This window comes from Vespa mandarinia, chromosome 12 (genome assembly GCF_050613455.1).
Source record: "Vespa mandarinia isolate Hongniang chromosome 12, ASM5061345v1, whole genome shotgun sequence".
Lineage (NCBI taxonomy): Eukaryota > Metazoa > Arthropoda > Insecta > Hymenoptera > Vespidae > Vespa > Vespa mandarinia.
In genome coordinates this window covers 3,681,396-3,692,500 of record NC_140821.1, presented here as the reverse complement: position 1 = coordinate 3,692,500, position 11,105 = coordinate 3,681,396, and the positions used below count along the sequence as shown (strand labels likewise).

Here is an 11,105-nt window from a genome sequence, read left to right as displayed (position 1 = left end):
TTTTCGTTCGATTTTTTATATATCGACAATAATACAGATTTCATTGCTTTTGTAATCCTTTCTTTCTTTTTTTTTCTGCTTAAGCAATTTTAAAATAATCGAATTGCTTTTGGTTCTACTCCACGGGATATTTTTTTCTCTTTTTCCCTCATTCTATCATACAAATTGTAAAATTAGGCTACCTCCTGTTTATTCCTGAGAGAAATTTTCTTAGGTCAATAACTTGAGAATACTATTTATTTTTTCCAATTTTACTTATGTAAATATACTTCGTTTTTAATGAAGCTATCATCATCGCTTATTACAATGTTTTAATTGTATTTTGAAATTTTTTCTTTTTTTTGTGACCGTCCTTTTTTTTCTTTCTTTCTTTTTTTTTTTTTTTTTTTTTTTTTTTCTTTAAGCTCAACTTGTAATTTTCTAGTCAATCATTATCTTTCGACGTTTTTCTCATTCTTATGTGTTTTTTTGCTTTCCCCTTCTTTTTCTTTTTCTTTTTTTTTTTTTGGTTTGATTAAATAAGATAAGATCGAGAGATACGACGATAAGATATATTGTGACATTTGGTCGAGTCAAAATATTGAAAGAAATGTTTCGTACGAGTATTGCCGTCAATTGCAATTTCCTGCTATTTCACAAGTGATATTCGTATCGATCAGTATTCTTCTTTCTCTTTTTCCCTCTTCCTCTTTCTCTCTCTCTCTCTCTCTTTTATTCTTGAGGCTGCCAAATCGTTATCGTCACTGATATACTTTTTAAAAGCGTTCTGACAAATTGCAGTTGTAATGACCGTGAAGAACTTTCGCAATCTTGCAGACACGAATTCGCTGATGAGTTGAACGTTCTCAATTCTCTTTTATATTTGGTCCTACCGGTCCCGTCAAGGGCCATCAATGACTGTCACGAGCATTCGTAATAACTCTGTGCTAATGCATCATAATGGAGCATAGTATGAATCATGCGAAAAAGGATCTCGTTCGGTCCGTTATTGAAATATGCTCAAGAAAGTGCTCGAGGCTCTTCGATCCAAACGATATCGATTTTAATGTCCTCGTTATTCTTCGTCCCTCATCATCTCTCGGCCATGTTCTTTTTTCTTTTTCTTTCTTTTTGTTTTTTGTGTTTTTTTTTCCTTTTTTATCTTTTTCTTTCTCTTATTCCCTCTTAAAACGAATCCAAAATAATTCCAAGGTGAGCGAAAAGCAAACGATTTATAAAAAAAAAGAACTCTTTCTTTTTTCTTTTTTTTTTCTTTTTTTTTTCTTTTTTAAACTACTGCACGCTTTTTCTTTACAATCGAACTTTTTCATAGAAATTTTTCTAAAAATTGTTAACTTAACGGTCGGATCCTTTTTTATTTTTCTCTTCTTCTTCTTCTTCTAGGAGAGAGAGAGAGAGAGAGACACACAGAGAGAGAGAGAGAGAGAGAGAGAGAGAGAGAGAGAGAGAGAGAGAAAGAGAGAGAGAAAGAGAGAGAAAGTGTTACAATTTTTGTTCTCGTCGTTACGATCGAAAGAAATCTCAAATTGCAACGTCAATCGAGTTAAAGGAAAGATCGGATTAAAGCTTGAAATTTACTGTAATTTCATTCCTCCCCCTCAATTCTCTCTCTCTCTCTCTCTCTCTCTCTGTCTGTTCTTCTCCATATGTTCGTGATCCGTAAATCTTTTTCCCAGAGCGTTTAACTCTTCTGACCCTTTCAAGAGATTTCCAAGCTGAAGAATTACACCCTTTCCTTTTCTCTCGCTCTCTTTCTCTCTTTCTCACCTTCCCTCTCAAAGAAGGTTTTATACTCGACTCTTACTTTTTTTTTTTTTTTTTTAACCATGAAAAGAAAGAAGACGATTGTCGATTTGAACTAAAAAGAAAAAAAAAAGGAAGAAAGAAAGAAAGATAAAGAAAAAGAAAAATAAAAATAACAAAAGTAAAAAATAAAGAAATTGTAATTTTTCTAAGGAACAAAATGATGAACGTTTTGCGAGCTCGTAAAAAAAATAATGAAAGCTGGTCCAAGAGAGAGAGAGAGAGAGAAAAAGAAAGACAGAGAGAGAGAGAGAGAGAGAGAGAGAGAGAGAAAGAGAGAGAGAGAGAGAAAGGATGATGTTTAAAACGAGTCAGTTTACGCGTTTATGCTCTTTGGCGTATGCGTTCTTATAGGCGAGTCGCATAAACTTAACGGTAAAGCCAAGACTGATTTTCCGGTGCCATAAAATGTGCGCGCGGGCGCTGTAACATACAGCAATTAACGATCGTAAGCCCGGTCGCACGAATTTGATTTAGAGCTTGGAAAAAGAGTTAGTATAGAAAGGAACATACATACGTATAAGAGATAAATAGTATTAAGCGTAGAGAATTAAGATTATCTGCGAATTATCATAGGTCAGACCAACTGACGTACGTTATATTTTATTTATTATTTTACAGATTAACACATTTACTTCAACGTAAATTAACAGTAGCGAACGTTTTAAACCGTTACAATGCACTAGTTGCATCTATCTATCTTTATTTTGTCGATATTTCCCGTTATACATCCGAACACGTCATTATGATATAAATATATAGTCAAGATTAGATAATTATTTATCGATTTATTATTAAATCAGAAGATTGATCATAAAGATCTATAAATTTAATTATAATATAATGGAATTTCTTTACTTATATATATATATATATATATATTTTCTTTTTTTATATAAAAAATTTATATCGCTCTAAATTTCATCGCAATTCTTTTATGACCCTAACTCTAATCTTTATTTATTATCTAAAATGATATAATTAAAAAGTAAAATAGAATGTGATAATCAAACTGATTCATTGAATTATTATTATTCTTATTATTATTCTTCTTATTATTATTATTATTATTTTTTATTTTTATTATTACACTCTTGGAAAAATTGTAATGTTATATCGATCGTATGATAGGTGCAATTTTCAAATAGTTTAAAACTCACCCGAACGAATCGTAACCAAGAATAGGCTGCGATTGTTGGGTGAGTAAAGAGGAAGAAGGGAAAAGGGTGGGGGATGATGGAGGAAAACGAACGAAGAAACGAACGAACAGAGCATAAATGGCGTACGTACGCGCTCGTTACGTCGTCTAAAAATATCCCAAAGGAATATTCCTGGTGGTTTCTTTCGACGATTTTCTTTGCCCGTGGTTTTACTTCTACAACATGACTTACGTCCATACATATCCCACGTATGCCGGTTTCAAAGTAAGGAGAAATAAGGGTGAACCTTAAATTAGACTCTTTGGTAACTAACTCAAATTTCATTTTGCGAGACCAAAAATCTTTGTATGAGATATTGCGACGAAAGGAAAAATTACGACGAGTATCAATTTTTATTTTATCTCGGCAAACATTTTCCCATACAAATATACGTTGGATAAGTAATTTACAAATCAATTATTACTTTTTGAAATGTTTTAGGCTAATTTTTCTTTTTTTTTCTTTTTTTTTTTTTTTTAGAAACAATATAAATCTCTCGAAAAGTAATAAGTATTAGTCGACACCCCATCATCTGTATATACCCCCTCTCCCCCTATCCATCCCTTCACTTTTATTAAATATTCGATAAAACGTTCGCAATTTTTTAATTCGATTTAATTTCTTTTTCCATTTTTCTTTATCTCTTTTTGTCTTTTTTTGTTTTCTTATGGAATTCGTACGCGTACCCATATGTATATTATGGAAGTGAAAATGTTTTTCGACGATCATTCGACGGTCAACTCTGGGAAGGAAGAACGACGAGGATGATTTCTACGGTGGTGGCTTCGGCGGTCATCGTTAAAACGCGGCTGCAGTATTCAGGTTTTACGGTCCACGTTTCAGTCTGGCTGCAGTAGTAAAAGGAAATGCACCGTTGCAAGTCGCGGCCGTTATACATCCTTCTTCGTTTCGAAACGATCGACTCATAACATACGTCAAATGTAATTTTTGGTTAGGTTTGGCCCTTTGCTCTTTACCCATAACTTCAACTCCTTCTCTCCAATCCCAACCACCATCTAAATACCCTTTCTTTTTCCCCACCCCCCATCGTCCTTAATCACGTCTTTTTATCGAGTCCCTCAAATACACTCTTTCCTTACCGGACATTCGTTGCGTATTATCGAGTTATGACAATTTATCATTCTGCAAAGGATTATTTATAATTTTTTGAATGAAATAAATAATATACCTTGTAGGATATCCTATCGTCGTTTTCAGGAGACGAAATGTCACCTTCCTCACCGGAAACTGTTTCGGCTCCTGTTTCCACAGATTGATAATCCGCTTCGCTGTTCCAGGAGTGTCGCCTCTTCAAGTCTCCTGTAAAATAATATCGAAATAATGTGAAGTCAATATCGATTTACCATTGACGTTTTCGTTTATATTATTATATATTAAGAAAAAAAAAAAAAAAAAAAAGAAAGAAGAAAAGATTGAATAAATAAAATAAATAAAGAATAAAAAAAAGAAAGAAACGAAATGAATAAAAATGACGATAATCGAATTACTCGATACGATCATTTTGACACGATAATAGTCCGAGTCATTTATCGAGTATCGATGAGTATGAAAACTCATAAAAATGTCTCGATTATCTGTGTATTATAATTACATTACGAGTGTTTCGGTCTAAATCTATACGTTCGAAACATGTACACGTGGCAGAACGTGATGACGTTAATTAATACGAGCGGACTCAATCGAGTCAAGTTTAATTAGAATCATCAGTATCGTTCATAGATCCTGGCAGCTGTTTAACGTCTTACACATTGATCGAAGCGTGGCTAACAAAACTCGTCGCTACTGCTTTTTATCTTTACGTTTCTTGCCTCTTTCACTCACTCTCTCTCTCTTTCTCTCTCTCTCTCTCTCTCTCTCTCTCTCTCTCTCTCTCTTTATCTATCTCTCACATAAGTTTGTCTTTCTTCAACATAAACCGTATAATTCTACAACGTACTGATCTCCTCTTACGGAGACAGGATTTCCTGTGCAATACATATCACGATCCGGATAGAATCTCATCCCGATCTTCATTGGACGGTTATTAATTTCGATCTGGTAGCACGGAGTAACTCGTTTGTGAAAGAAAAAAAAGAAAAAAAAAAATAACGAGAAAAACAGAAAAGAAATTAAGAAAAAAATAATAATAACAACAACGACAACAACGACAACGACAAAAAAGGAAATAATAAATAAAGAAATGATGTCAAAAGAGATAGATGATCGATGATGATGCCGTATCGTCGGTCAAAGATACACAGAGATGTTGTATAAGGGAAAATATCGGTCCTTTGATCTATTGATAGATAGACACATACGGATAAGATTAATAGGTTCATATACAGTTATTGAGTTCATTATTCCAATCTATTAAAGTATCTAAAAGATGTAATATAAAGTATTATTCATTTCGATAGTTCGATTTATATATATATATATATAGATATATATTACATTTGTCATATGATTTTTATGATTTTCAATCTCGATTTTAAATTACGAGAGAGGAGAGTTATTCGCCCGCCCGTCTCTCTTCTCACCCCTTCCTCCTCCTCCTCCTCCTTCTCCTTCTCCTCCTCCTTCTCCTTCTCCTTCTCCTTCTTCACCTTCTCAAAACAAAACAAAACAAAAAAAAAGAAAAGAAATAAAAAATGAAAGATGAGGATCATCGAAATCCGATTGGATCGTATATTTGTAGTATCATTATATACAACAATATCGATATTAAATGAAGATAACTTAATAAATGTAACAATCTGGCATATAAACGTTAAGATTTATAAATGAGGAAGAAGTAAAGGCTGCTATCATATCCAACAAGCAAATTCGTCAAAGTCGACAAAATAATGGCCAATTACTTTATCCCTCGGCCCAAGTACCGATCCGTTGGCATCCCAAGGGATAATATTGGCTCAGTACAGAAGAAAAAAGAGAGAGAGAAAGAGAGAAAGAGAGAGAGAGAGAGAGAGAGAGAGAGAGAGAGAGAGAAACAGACAGAGAATGAGTAAGGGGTTGTGGTGGGGGTGGGGGTGGGTTGTGGAGAAGAGAAAGAAAGGGCGTGAGTGTTGGCGAAATATTTAAGATACGCGGTGTTCATCGCAGCCAAACGCAAAGGATAATGGACGAAGATGGGCTCGCAGGTTAAACACAGTATTCGAGTTCGTGACTTATGGGATTTGATCGTGTATTGGAGGCAACCATTCTACCTACAAATTTACTCGTTTACTCGCTTCATGGAATGCCCGTAGGGGCATCTTACGGGAAAGTAAAACGAACAAGAGAAAAGGAAAGAAAAAGAGAGAGAGAGAGAGAGGGGAAAAAAAAGAGGAAAGTAACGACGACACGAGGACTTTTAAAAGACGAGAAAATTTATCAATTTTTGATGACTTCTTTTGAAATGATCGTTCAATTATAAACAGAATGTATATATATATATATATATATATATATATATATATATATATATATATGTATATATCGAAAAGAAAAAAGTCTGAAGGAAATTTTAATTATTATTGAAACTTTTTCACTCGTAAATTTTGCGACGTCATTGATTCTCCCCCCCCTCTCTTTCTTTCTTTTCTTTTCTTTTCTTTTTTATTTTTTATTTGTCTTTTTTTTTGTTTTTTTCGTAGATCGAAAATTGCGATAGAAGCGTTGCGTTAAAATTTGCAAAAGGATTGTCGATATACGTTGGGTTTCGTAATGGGATTATGATAAATTTTCAAAAATGAGATATTCTTTTAAAAAAAGAAAAACAAAAAATTTCAAGAACTTCCGTGTTAGGGTTAGACGTTTCTCTTGTATTTCGCGCTACCATAAAACATAATCGACGCCAATTTGACACAGGTTCCGTAGAAGAATTACGAGCATACCGAGTTCGAACTTCCTGTCGTTTGGTTGGGCGCTAAAGGGAGATCATACTAAGTGCACAGTGTACATATGTATGCGAGAGACAGCAGTGGGTATAACGCTTTGCACGCACGTGCAAACCTTCCACGTGCTACCGTAAGATCACCATGATCCTCAACTACTTTCCTCTTATGGTAAATATCAAGAACTATTTGTGGAAGAGGAGTCATTGAACAAAAACATGAAGGATGGTGATAGCTAAAATCTGATTAGATCGTAACTTTTTTTTTTAATTCGCAGTAGTTGTTTTATCCTTTTTTTGTTTCTACAAGACGACTATATATATATATATATATATATATATATATATATATATATATGTATTTTGTTTTTTGCGAATTGATTTTTTGTTTTTTGCGTTTTTTGCGTATTTGGTAGAATTTTTTTTTGTTTTTTGTTTTTTTCTTTTGATTGAAAGAAAAGGAAGATCAAAACGATCAAATTTTTTAACGCTCGAGATAATAGAATCTATTTTATTCGCGAAACGTGTTTTCTGATCGTTCAAACGAGACGTTAGAGATCTCGCGAGTATCGACGATTTCCTTACGCGTTTCACTGGCAAACATCTAAATCAACGTTTCACGTAAAAAGAAGGTTACCTGGGGAATGGCGCTTCTAGTTCTTTCGTCCGATGATCAATGATCTTGTTGAACGTACGAGCATCTCTTGGAAACTCATTAACATTTAACGGATAATCACCGTTACCACTTGATTAATGACTTATGGACATATGACAGTTGGTTGTCCCTTTGGAGTTAACGAGTAGAAAGACACGTTTCTCTTATCTGGTAGCGTTCACGTTGCATCGAATATTTTCATTTGGTTTATATCATTCATTAAAGCACGATGAAACACACTTTTATAATATACACGCTTGCACATACACATCGGCACGTTTGACAAATAAAATCTTGATTGTTTGTTTATTTATTTATTTATGTGATTTCGTATTCTCGCTCGTTTATACGGAACATTTTTTCGCGACAATTTACTTCGTCATTATGTTTCTTTTTATTTTTTTACTTTATTTTATTTATTTATTTATGTTTGGTTTTTATTTTTTTTTCTTTTTTTTTTTTTTTATCTTAAGGAAACATTCAATCAATTAAATGAGATCCATCCGACACATGTACTTCGCGCGAAACGATTTCATATTTGGGGAAAGTATCGACGCGGAATTGTTGTTATTGTTGTTGTTGTTGTTTTTTTGTATTTTTTTTCCTTTTTTATTTTATTGCCGTCAATTTCGCAAAACGAATCGAAGATTAATTCATAAGCTTCGCCGAGATTATGTGAGATGATACAAGTGTACTACTACGGCTTATCTCACAGGTGCAGCTCTCTGACTAGACTAAAGGCGGGAGCATGCTCGTTCGCAGCAAGTACTCTAGGAGAGACGAACGAATAAGAGTAAGAAAGATGAGAAGAGAAAGAGAAGAGAGGCTGGATCCTTCGCGTTGCTTCGATTGGTCCATGCTTCCCGCGAAAACGACCCGGCCAATCGTAATAACTGTGCCTCCTAACTCTTGGGTATCGAGAGACGTGTACCTACACGAAGAAGAAGAAGAAGAAGAAGAAGAAGAAGAAGAAGAAGAAGAAGAAGAAGAAGAAGAAGAAAAGAAGAAGAAGAATAAGAGGAGAGGAAGAAGGGCTGACCACGAGATCGTACTTTCCAAGACCGATCTTTCTCCCTTTTCCACCATTATCCGTTCGTGTCAAAGGTCGACCCGTAATTTATCTGCCAATCCCTTACGCAATAACTCGGAGATATTTTATATAACAATAATATCCACGACACGATGTAAGAGAAGTATCTCTTATCACTTTTTTTTTCTTTTATATATATATATATATATATATATATATATATATATATATTATTTGAATCTGGGTTAACAATAGTAAGAACGATTTTTATTTTTCTAACAAACAATCCTTTTCTTTCAATTCCTTTTCTTTTTTTTTTCTATCTTAATAAAGTTACAAAATTGCATATATGTCAGAGCGTTTAAATATTTTCGAATGATGAATAATTAATTGATAAATAAAATAATAAGTCATAACTCGGTAGAGAGAGAGAGAGAGAGAGAGAGAGAGAGAGAGAGAGAAAGAGAGAGAGAGAGAGAGAGAGAAAGAGAGAAAGAGAGAAAGAGAGAAAGAGAGAGAGAGAGAGAGAGAGAGAAAGAGAGAGAGAGAGAGAAAGAGAGAGAAAGAGAGAGAGAGAGAGCATCAGAAGAGAGAATTGCACATGTTGCTCGAATGGTTCGTGAGAGTGGCGATGGGTAAGAAGGGCTGTGGCGGGTAGTGAGGGTGGGAGAGAAAGGGAATAAGGTGGAGGAGGGCCTTGCGACCTCTGACACTCCTGGGAACCACGAAGGCCCCGAGGGCTTCTCCGAGAAAGAAGCTCGGGAATCCGGCGGGCCCACCCGTCCGAAATACTTCAATGATGGTCTGCCCGTTGGTGTAACCGGCAGGCTCTCTCTCTCTCTCTCTCTCTCTCTCTCTCTCTCTCTCTGTCTTTCTTGATGCAGACTCTGCATCTCATTTTTGCGTACTGCACGATCGATCGCGAATTAAATCGTTCTGTTCGAAGAGTTCGAAGGCCTTCCATTTCCAATGGGGGTCCAGTATCATGTTCTTGTATATTAAATAAAACAATTTTTTTTCCCGTCAAAATGATAATTACAAATTGTTAGGGAAAGAACAATAAACTTTTATGACAACAATAAGTTTTTCCGAATGACTATTATTCGTACTCTTAAAGCAACATGATTATCGATGATTGTGTTACGAGAATGTATATATATATATATATATATATATATATATATATATATATGTTTAAAGAAAGAAAGAAAGAAGAAAAAAGAACAGGACCTATTCGAAATCCCAACTATATGATCATCGGTGTTACTAACTACTTATTACGAATTTTAATATATTCATGAGCGTGAAAAAAAAAATTAAAAAAGAAAAAAAGAAAAGAAAAGAAAAAGAAAAATCGTTCGAGGTCACCAATAGCGAAAAAAAAAAGAGAAAAAAAAGGAGAAAAGAAAGGTAGTCGATCCTCGACGAAACGAAATGTCGATTCTCACGTACAGCTAGCACAAAGGAGCATAGCTTATGTGGTTAACATCACAAGCATCGTTCGCTCATTCGTTCGTTCGTTCGTTCGTTCGTTCGTTCGTTCGTTCGTTCGTTCGCTCAGCGATATTTTTGTCGGCATGGAGGCAAGGATTTAAGGGGCAAGCAGGCGCAGAAAGCGCGCGAGCGTGTAATGGTGATTGAATGCGGCTAATGGTCGTCCCGTACGGGACTCAGGGCCCTCCAAGATATACGTTATGACTCGGGCATAACATTTACCGGGTGGTAAACAGGCACGCATAAACTCCGAAACCTCTTCAAAGGGTCTTACTCGCGACGATCGGGACCACAAAACTTGCCGAGAGGATCCAGTGATCCAATTCTCTTTTCATCCTTCTTCTTCCTTCATGTTTCGTTTTGTTTCTCTTTTGCTTTTTCGCTTTTTCTTTTTTTTTGATTCCTTTCGTTTCGTTTTATTATTTTTCATTTTTCCTTTCTACCTTCCTTTCTTTCTTTCTTTTTTCTTTTTTTCCTTTCCTTTTAAAACACCACCTCCTCACCTCGTGTAATTTTTCTTTTTCTTTCTTTTTATTTCTTTCTTTCTTTTTTTTTTTAATTCTTTTTTGACGGGAGCAATATTTCAATTTTAACCGCAATTTTATAGTTACAGGATATTTTAATGAAAACGAAATTGCAAATTACCATTAAGCACCGATCGTCTTAACATTATAATCAAATTTCGATGAATACGGTCCGTACGAAGAGAGAAGGAGAGAGAGAGAGAGAGAAAGAGAAAGATGAAGGAAAGAACAATTGCAAGATGCTACGTTAAAACAATAGTTACCCACGCTAGTAACCCATGCCTTTAATTTGTCACCTGGTCACACACTGTTTCTTTAATTAGTCCTACCCACTATTTTTAGTTTTGCCATGTCAACTTCCGACTTAACCACTTCTCTGCGCATTTAGCCCATCCCTCTGCGCAATTAGCACATGTGCAAACAGGCTCCGCGCAGTTACTCCTCTCATCTGCGCAGTTACACTCTGCGTAGATAGACCCTGCATAGGTAGTCCCTGCGCAGATAGGCCTGCGCAGTTATTCCTCGC

General features: G+C 35.0%; 1 protein-coding gene across 8 annotated transcripts in view; it reads right to left on the bottom strand.

The window, feature by feature from the left end:
- Nucleotides 1–11,105, bottom strand: part of LOC118450950 (uncharacterized) — a 48,557-nt gene that overhangs the window by 6,735 nt on the left and 30,717 nt on the right. For 5 of the 8 annotated variants that reach the window (XM_035886981.2, XM_085660530.1, XM_085660531.1 and 2 more), the window contains exon 3: nucleotides 4,192–4,322. In XM_035886981.2, coding sequence (XP_035742874.1) covers nucleotides 4,192–4,322 — 131 coding nt within the window. Of the gene's footprint in view, nucleotides 1–2,316; nucleotides 2,467–4,191; nucleotides 4,323–5,456; nucleotides 5,474–7,513; nucleotides 7,940–11,105 lie in introns of those variants that run through there. The other 3 variants (XM_035886984.2, XM_085660532.1, XM_035886988.2) reach the window with 3 other exon arrangements.